The sequence below is a fragment of the Carica papaya genome, chromosome 9, assembly GCF_054855325.1.
Source record: "Carica papaya isolate Zhongbai chromosome 9, ASM5485532v1, whole genome shotgun sequence".
Taxonomy (NCBI): Eukaryota; Viridiplantae; Streptophyta; class Magnoliopsida; order Brassicales; family Caricaceae; genus Carica; species Carica papaya.
The window spans coordinates 35572501-35582999 of NC_142317.1; the positions used below are offsets into that span (position 1 = coordinate 35572501).

At 28.5% G+C, this 10499-nt stretch overlaps 1 protein-coding gene across 1 annotated transcript in view; it reads right to left on the reverse strand.

Moving 5' to 3' along the window:
* The window catches only part of LOV1 (NAC domain containing protein 35), a 3506-nt gene extending 1957 nt beyond the window's left edge, over positions 1-1549 (reverse strand). Inside the window, exons 1-2 of the mRNA XM_088211724.1 lie at positions 1067-1549; positions 3-271 (exon numbers count right to left, since the gene is read on the reverse strand). Coding sequence (XP_088067850.1) covers positions 3-271; positions 1067-1334 — 537 coding nt within the window. The 5' untranslated portion in view covers positions 1335-1549. The remainder of the gene's footprint in view (positions 1-2; positions 272-1066) is intronic.
* Positions 1550-10499: the final 8950 nt, after the last annotated feature.

Below are 10499 nucleotides of genomic sequence, written 5' to 3' on the forward strand. Positions count from 1 at the left end.
ACCTTTTGGTATTTCTCAGTGTCATGGTGAGGCAATCGATACTCGTTCATGATCCAGCTAGTACGGATACCTTTAGGGGCTTTGCCGGAGTAGAAAACTAGGGTTTTCTTCAAGCCGATTGGACGGGAAGTTTCAGTCCGAATCATCCTGTCCGCTCCTGTAGCTTTCCAATATCCTGAAGTTGTAACCCGATTTGGGCGATCGCCATTTCTGTACTTTCTGTCTCTTGGCACGTAGAAGAACCATTCTCTCTCCCCAATTGCTGCTAAAGCTGATCATATTACACAAACCCAAATCATCATCAATCACCCTCCTATATATATATATATATATAACATGACCAGGATGAATTCATATTCTAAAATACAGATATATATATATATATATATTCCTCGGTACATGTAGTCAAAAACCCATGAATATGATATATATATTCATCGGTATATACAATCAAAAACCTATATTTATATGCACACACATAGCTATGTCAACATATGATACACAAAGAGAAAGATGAAATTACCCATATATATATCATGACGGAGATTAAATCATGTTCTAAAATACAGATATATATTCATTAGTACGGTATAATTAAACACCCATGTGTAGACACACACACACAGATATATATGTTTATGTTAACATATGATACACAGGGAATTAAGATGAAGTTACCCAGACAAGAGAGTTTCGGTTTTTTTGATTTAAAAGAGAGAATTGAAGTAAAGAGGGAAAAGGGCTTGGTGGGTTTTGTGTATCTATGTGTCTATACATACATATATATACACACACATATAGAACATCCAAAGAGAAAGATGAAGAGAAAGAGAAAGAGAAATAGAGAGTGAGAGAGACAGAGAATTGAAGTAAAGAGGGAAAAGGGTTTGGTGGATTTTTGTGTATCTATGTGTCTACATATATTACATATACACATATATAATACACCCAAAGAGAAAGATGAAGAGAAAGAGAAAGAGAGAAAGTGAGAGAGAGAGAGAGAGAGAAGAGAGAGAGAGAGAGAAAGAGAGAGAGAGAGAGAGAGGGAGATTTTAATTGTAAGTACCAGGAAGCTCCCAAGGGTCATAGCGATAGAGATCAAGAAAAGTGATAAGTTCAACGTTGAATCTCTTTCCCTCAACCTTACGGCGAAGGTAGAATTCCACTAGTTCTTCTTCAGTAGGATGAAAACGGAATCCAGGCATCACCATATCTTGCTCGTGGTGATCATCGTCATCCACCACCTGATGATCTCCACTACCCTCTTCCTCGTTGTTGTTTCTGTTATTATCTTCACTACTGTTATTGCTCATGTTTGCAGCTGCAATTGCCATAAACCAAAAGCTTTTCTCTTCTTTTCTTTTCTCCCTTTTGATCTTCTTTTTCTCTCTCTCTCTCTCTCTCTCTTGTTAAGACTGATGTTGAATTATATATACATATACACACAAGTAATGAAATGAAGTTGTGTTTTTATAGGTGGCTGGGTGGGGGTTGTAAAAATTGAGTGGTGGCAAGTGGTAGGCAGAGATAAGACATGGTTAACTTGTACTGGATACCCTTTAAATCCAAAACTTTATATACATATATATGTATATAAATTAATATTATAAGTAGAACCCAAGAGGAGGAAGAAGAAGAAGAAGCAGAAAATGGAGAGAGAGAGAGAGAGAGAGAGAGAGAGAGAGAGAGAGAGAGAAAAGTAAGCGTAAAAAATGTATTAAGAAGAGAAAGTGACATGTCGAGAAGAAGACAGGGTGGACACAGCCTCTCGCCCCTCTCTAGCGGTGCCTTTGGACCTTTCTTCTACCATTCAATTTCTACTTTCCTCTTTTGTTATTTTTTTTATTTTTTATCCTTCAACTTTCTATACTTTAATTTCTCTTTATTTTCTCTGTGTATGTATATATGTATTATATTGAAAACATTATGTGGGTTATGCATTACTTGGTCCAAATATATGGTGGTTATTTTAGAGGACATAACACCACATATATATATATATAGATATTTCCATAACAACTTATATTTAGTGAGTGAAATTAGACATATTACTCTATTTAATTATGAGGATAATTGTTTAAAATTTTTATAAATCTTTTCTCATCATGTCCAAATATATAAAATACACCGAGTCATAGTAATAAATATTTTCTACTTTTACTTCATGAATTGTTGTTAGTTATAGCAATCCAAGCCACTAGAATTCTTGAATCCCGAGACATAATAGATCGTCGAATAAGGCAAGATGATATCTTTGCTATGTGCAATTTTATGATTGTGACGCACTTAGATTCTTGTTTAATACTTCTTTTTAAGTTTTTAGAAAAAATTCTGTAATATTTTAATTAATTTTTCTTATTTAACCTATGTCAATTATATTTAATTTTATATTTGTAGTTGAATTATTGATTTGTGTATACACATAGTTGTAGGGGAACAATGGAAAATCATAAGAAAATTTATTTAAAAATACTTCCTGGTTAATATTTTTTAAACACGGTATCACTAAAACAGTTTTTATCTTAACATGGTCTTTCAGTTTGTGATGGTAGAATTGTATTAACTCTATTTGTTTTAATATATGGAAAAAGAAAATCAATTTTGATTTCTTCCACCCCTTAGCAACGCCATTTGTCTCCATATTTAATTTCCATGGATTGAGTTGTTCATGATCTAATAACACCACTGTTATTGAGTTATTTCTGACCAACTTTAAGGAATTCACATTTGCCGTCTTTATTGTAAGGTGAGAACTTTATTGATGGCTAGTAACTCAATTGTATTGGAGTCTTTTATTCCTCTTTTCTCCGAAAAAATGCATCACCCATCCATTATGATCTCTAACATAATCTCTAATGTCAACAATCCTATATTAAACCATCAATATTGAAGATGAGACATATTGGAGTCGATGAACTCTATTTGCTTGATTTTAGAACCTTATGAACTTGGCGACAACCTACCACATCCTTTAGAGATATAAATAATTCATTTATAGTGCGTTTGCTAAACTCTACTGATAGAAACCTTATCCACCACACAAGTTTTATTCTAATGGGGTCGGCCAACTCCACCATATTGAGCACTAAAAGAACCTAATTTCTTAGTAGCTAAATTGACCAGAGTACTATATAACGATAAACCTATTTTATTCGTACCAATCTAAACATGCAGTCTAGATGCAATTATATGTGTGTGGGTCATTGAATTTTGAGTTCTTCTTATGCTTCTATTTGTTTTTAGCTCCTTTATAATGAGTTACTCTTTCAAGCTTAAGGGGTAATCTTTATTTTATATGTTTCTTGTTTTTTTCTTTCAACTTTCTTATAAGATTTCTATGACATTTAAATTGTAATTATGAAGTAAATTATAACGTTTATTCGCCCACAATTTTATTCTTCTATCGTGTCCAAAGAGTTACCTTCTTATGTGAAGATGCATGAGGTTTAATGAGGCTTTTTATAATAAAAAACATACGTGCTTGATGCTTGTGTTTAAGGAGTGTGTCCATGGTAAGTTCACTTATGTAACGTATAATACTAGATGATTTAACTAGTAAAACGATCTATTCCTTTTGTTTATAATCTTTTGCGTTGGTATTGGCTTACAACATGATTCTCTTTTAGGTACTTGAGGGACACCTTTTTATTGTAGTTTTAGTAGTATGTGCAATATTTTCTTTATCTTTTTTAGTATATCTATGTATTATTTTCTTATTAGTTGTACTGTAAACTACCTCAGTAATACAATATACTATGTATATATGTTATTTACTTAAGAAATATTTTTACTTAAAAAAAACAAAAAATATTCACTCCAAATCCCCCAAGTCTTTAGAATAAAGTAAAAAACAATGGTGAATTATTTTAGGATCTTGACCACACATAAAGAGCAACATTAGGAACCTTTAGCCTGTACCCAAATAATGGGAGTGTCAAGCACTGATATTTTACCACTGAACATTTACGCATAAATTTTTTTAACTTAGATGGAACTTAATATGGTAGTTGATTTAATGTACGAGAGAATTCACAAAGCATTTAGCTTTTTATTGATACAAATGGAAAGAAAAAGAACTCACACGTGCATATTAGAGTTTCTCTAAAATGAAATTAGAAAATTTACAAAGAGATTTAGCCCACAACACTTAATGATATAACTTAGTTAAATAGATTGTGCTTTAGATGATTGTGAGTGGTTTGGGTACGAAACCAGTCAAAATTAAAAATGTACATGTCTTATGAAGGTGTTAGAGAGTGTAGGAAGATCTAGTTCCTGATGAGGTCGAGTCTTAAGTCAAAAACTTATTTTCCAGCTTAGGGTTCTTGTATATAAACGTCTAAATAAACCTTAGATCTCTCATATGCTTAGCGAAAAAGAAAATGTTTGGATAGAAAATCTTGTGGCATTGTGCTATGCAAAGAAAAATAGATGAATATAGTTTGTCAATGGCTTGGAGAATAAAGCAAAACAAGTGCTTATGGTGGACAATAGCCTTTGCAAAAATAATGCTCGGAACTGAATTTTGAATTTCTGTTAGCTTTAAGTTCTGATGTGTATATTCAGATCTTGGTAAAAGTTTTAGTCTACCAAGATAATATTCAAAATCGAATATTGTATTTCTACCAGGTTCCAATTTTGATCTCTATGTAGACGGAATTTGTATGTGATGTTGTATTTTTTTTTTTTAATTTTCACCTTGTAACTTTGCTTTGACCATGCCAACGATAGATAAAATCTACCATGATAGATGCACAAAGGAAGAGTTATTTAAAAAAAGTAGCCTAGTATTGATACGTATATCGGAATATTAGATAAATCATATCATAAGATGATATCGGTTAAAATATGATATAGTCTATTTTTTTTTAAAACAAAATAAAAAACAAGAAAAGGAAAACCATATCTTCATATGGTAACCATATATAAAGGAGGACTATACATATATATATATATATAAGCTATGAAGTTTCGGGAGGGAGGTTAATATTGAGGATGATATAGTATATATTGCATAGTTATGTAATACTTAATGTGGTCACCATTTTTTAGGCGGTTCATGCATATGATATTAAATTTGGGAGGCTGCATGTGGGCGTGTAAACGGCAGCTGCATTATTCTTAATTTTGTCGTTAACCAATTGATTATATATATATATATAATTCTCTTTTAACCACACATATTAATTGAGGACATTCACTAATAAAGTAATTAGCCGATTAATTAATTAATTAAGCATGAGAGAAAGATTGTAAATAGAATACTTCAAATTTAAATGAAATTTGTTCAGTAGCCCCCATGGTTTAGATATAATTAGTCATCGTTTCTCCCACATGTTCTACAGTTTGAAAGAAAAGATCAAGTATATAATTACATTATTAATTATAATATAAGTATGCAGATACATATATATATATATGTACATAATATGTGAAGATTTGGGAGTAGGTAGGCTTGGTATAAATATGATTAGTGTACTATAGTTAGATATATAATTATTGAGTTTTGTGCATGTAAGTAAGGGACTTTATTTTCTCATCATATATATATATATATATATTATATGTATGCATTGAAAAGGACGGTGAGTAGTGTTAGAAGTAGGTAGATTAGGGTTCATTTACATGATTAGGTTTTTACCAGAAAATCTATTTTCAATTAGCTATATGCGCATGTATGATGCAAATATTTTGGAATTTATACATTTTTCAAAAAACCCTGTAAACATATATATATATATATGTGTGTGTGTGTGTGCGTGTGTATGTAACTGTGTGTGTGTGTGTATATATATATATATATATGTAGATGTGTGGTTGGAGAAAAATAATTGGAAGGGAGGTGGTGAGTGGGGCATAAGATGATGCAAAAGCATGGCGGAGAGTGAGAAATGTTCAAACTGAGTCAAGAGAAACCCGTGAACCATTTCCCTGTTATTGACAATTACACCTCCTTCAATTTATATCTCTCTTCTTCTCCTATTTCTTCTTTTGTTTTTAGTGTATACACACACATATACATACACACACACACACACATATATATACATATATATATATATATAATTCCTTCCTCAGTTCTTTTTCATTCCTTGGCTTATAAATTATAACAAAAAATGAAGAATATTGATTAATTAACAAAAGTTAATATAGAAATAGTGTTTACTACATAGTAGGTATATATTTGGTAAGTATATATGTATATTATATATATATGTATATATTGATATTTTGATTACTAAAGATATGTGGGTATATATTATACTATGTATATAGTTTTTCAAATTTTAAATATTAGCTTAATTATTATATAACATATTAACATATAACATAACAGTAAAGTTGTATTATATATATATAATATAAGTATATATGTACATATATACTAAATCCGTGCCTTATTATATGTATCATCCATTACATAAGTTTGAATATCATATATCTATCTATCTATCTAAATATTATACAAGCAGTGTGGTCTCATTCAATATATAGGTATGCATATATATATATATATATATAATGGAAGTATAAGCATGGAATATAAGTATTGATTAACATATATATGAGGTTTTGTTTTGCAAAAAGTTAAACTGTGTCTCCTTGTGAGTACTAAGAAAAACAAACATGAACGGGTCCTCATCATAAGGAATCCAAGAAAATAGAAATATCTCCCTTTTTCACACACAGTATTATTATAACATATATATATATATATATATATATATACACACACACAACAATATTTCGAAGGTACAAAAATATATAAATTTCTGTAACTTAAGTCCTATATATGTTTATGTATATATAGCTAAAGAGAGATAATGATTATGTATATACAATTTCCATCCATGTACAAGTGAATTTAGCATCTCTCTTTTTTTTTTCTCATCAATACATACATATATATATATATATATAATGGGCAATATTTACAAGCGTTAAAATATGTGTAATATATATTATTGTAATATTTAAGAATTTCCAGAAGGATATCACTTCTTCTTGCTTGCTTGACTCTTGAAATCTATATTATTGGTGCCTGCCATATATAATATTTAATATATATATATATATATATATATATATTACTCATAAGCACACAGTAGACATAGAATTTTCAATGAAGGTGACATCCTAGCTCATATTATATATACATTTATACACATACACGTATATACCTCTCTTTCTCTCTCTCTCATCGAGTTTAAAAATTTCATTATACATATATATATATATATCAAATTCTTGGAAATTCCTTATATATACGTATCAATATTTTAACTGGGGCTGTGTGCGTGCATCAGCATATGCATATTTTATACGTATATATACATACATATAGATATATATATGTATAGCCGGAAGAGAAAAGATAATATTGGAAGATGATGAAAACCCAAAAAAGTCTGTGGGTCAAACAAGAATCCTGACATATATATATGTATATATATATATCTATGGTTACCCAATTTACTCATCCAATCACAATTAGGTATTATACGTTTAACAAGAATCATGATACATATATATATATAATAATTTATATCATATATAATCCTTAATTAGATTGATTTAATTAATTAATTAATTAATTATATGGGATTTATTCTATTGGCCGTCGCTTGTTCATTATGAACCGTCCATTTTTTGGCCTTCTACTCTGATTCTTCAAAATTCTTGTATGTTATGTGGATACATTAATATATATATATATGTATATATATATGTATGTATATATATTATGTATGTACGAAAATTTTGAAGTGTCGTTTGCTCTGGAAACTTTTAGTCCCTCATTAACTGTCAATACTTAAACCATTGACCTCACATATCTCTTTTTGTTTGATTCACAAAATTATTTTATTATATTTTTAATTTTATCTATGTGTGTGTGTGTGTATATATGTATATATGTATATGCATCTTCTAAAACTATGTACAAACGTTTAATATATACATATGTGTGTGTATATATATATATATATATATAGGAAGCTAATATTGATTGCATGCATGATGGACGGAGACGCGTGAATGCAAAATTTTGTTGACCCGCGTTTTAATCAATGTTTATATATATATATATATATATATATAGAAAATTCTAATATATAATAATTTTATTTTATATAAAAATTAAAATTAAAATTTATATCTTAGATTAGAACTCAAATAATTATAAAATTAAAAGCTGTTAATTAATCAAATTTAATTAATTTTCATTCTACAAAGGAGATGTTATGCCTCTAAAATTTGAAAATTCGAGATTAATTAAGTTATTTTAGTGTATATTTAATGTTTATTAGTCTACAAGTTCAAATGGGGAAAAATAATTTATATATACATATATATATAAAAACTCTTTTTTTCTTAAAAAAATAAAATAAGATTTTACTAAATCGTAAACCATTAAAAAAATACCAGGACTATCGAACGACAGCGTTACCAAAATAAAAAAATAGATAATGAATTACAAGCTACTTTTATGAAACAACAAGGTCAAAATTTATGTCAGTACAGGTATAATGAAAATAACGTCGTTTTGTTCATTCAATAGTGTATTGTGTCTCGAAATGAAATCAAATTTGGATTCTTCGATTTAGTTTCATTACTTAGATCTTAATGAGATCTATAGACGATTAGACAAAGTGCTGTATGATATTCAAAACTTTCATTATTTTGTCTCGAGGGGCCCGTGCTATAGTTAACTATTGTAAAATATTTTATTATCTTTAATATACATTTTAGTCCTTTAAAAAAGACTATATAACTTTCCACATTTATATACATGTATCACTATAGAATTAGCTAAAAAAACTATATCAGTTGATACAAATGTATATAATAAAGATAATCAAAATTAATATAAAACTAATGAAGATATTATCTAATAAATTGAAGTTCATTTCATTGTATATATCAACTAATATATACCAAAGATAATTTCTTTAATAGTAAAATCACATGTGAATATTATATTACAAATAAGAGATTTTATAATTTATAATTTTTTTGTTATAAAATTAAACTCGGAATATGATCTATTTCAAAATATAACTTCTTTGTATATGGAATAAAAGGTACAACAATGATTAATATTTATCTTACAAAATAATATTTCCATAATAAAATTACACTTAGTCTCTGGAAATTAGCTTCATACATCTAAATCTTTTGTTAGGAAACTGGTCTCAAATATATAGTCCCTCTTGGCAGGATGTCTAGATTAAAGACATTAGATCAGCTGAAAAAATTTTATTATTTGATATTTGATTGCCTTTGCAGAAAGCTAAAATATAAACATCAAATCACCATTAGTTAGACATCTTTAAATTCAAAAATTTCTTGACACCATTCGACATTCCCAAATTTATTAGTGTCAGAACCTCTTAATACATAATAAAAAGTTGTTTGAATTAACAAGATTTGCTATTGACTCTTTATATGCTCCCCATAATCAACTATTAGAATACTATATTTTGTTCTTTAATGAAAAATTTGTCCTAGAGATTGCTCCAGTATACCAGCGAACTCTTATGCTTTTTAGGTTAAATACTTTAAAATTTTGAAACTATAACAAGATATAAAAGTACTCCTTAAAAAAGTTAAATAAGAACATATGTAATAGAAATCATAATCCTCATTTGAAAAACTCAATAAGATGAACACCCCAGTTTAGTTAGTAATAATGCCTTTCCCCACCCCTGATAATTAGTGGCGGTGATCAAAGAAACACTTTATGTGCTCCATAATCTATTTAAATTACTTATTAAGCTTGTGGAAAATTGAGCCATTAAAAGAGCGTAATATGAGCAAACACACTCCTTAGCATCTCGAGGTACTTTGAAATCCTCTTTGTTACATTTTTTGTTAAAAAATAATATACGAAATTAAATAAAAAAAAATAAGGCATAAGAAAAGGAAGTAAGAAGAATAATATGAGAAATAACAAATGTATAGAGTGAATATATATAGTAAAAAATAATAATGCCCCGATCTTGTAAATGAATTTTGAATTCAGTATGTTTATAATTTAATTTGGGCCCTTAGTCGGGTCAAGAACCCTACTTGAAAATGGAAAAACTCATCAAAACTCAAAGTGATACTCCATCAAACTCTTAACTGCTACTGTTAAGTCATATTTAACGAGGCCATCATAATCATTCTTATAAACATGATTTTTACTTAATGGATGATAAAAAAAAGAGCTCGATGGTAGTCATTGACGTGTAAGTATCCAATATAAACATAATCTTGCATATGTAAAATAACAATGTATATAATGTTAACGTTGATAACTTCTATAATGATTCTAACTGAAGTATTGTTACTTAAATAACTAGAAATTATATAAAAACACGTGTCAGCTTGGTGACCTTGTATCATTGTGACCTTAGAATATGTGGATATTTAAAATATAATTTTTTATTTTGATATATAATGTTAATAAAGACAATAAAAATTTAAATAATAAAGATAGAAATATTGAAATCTCT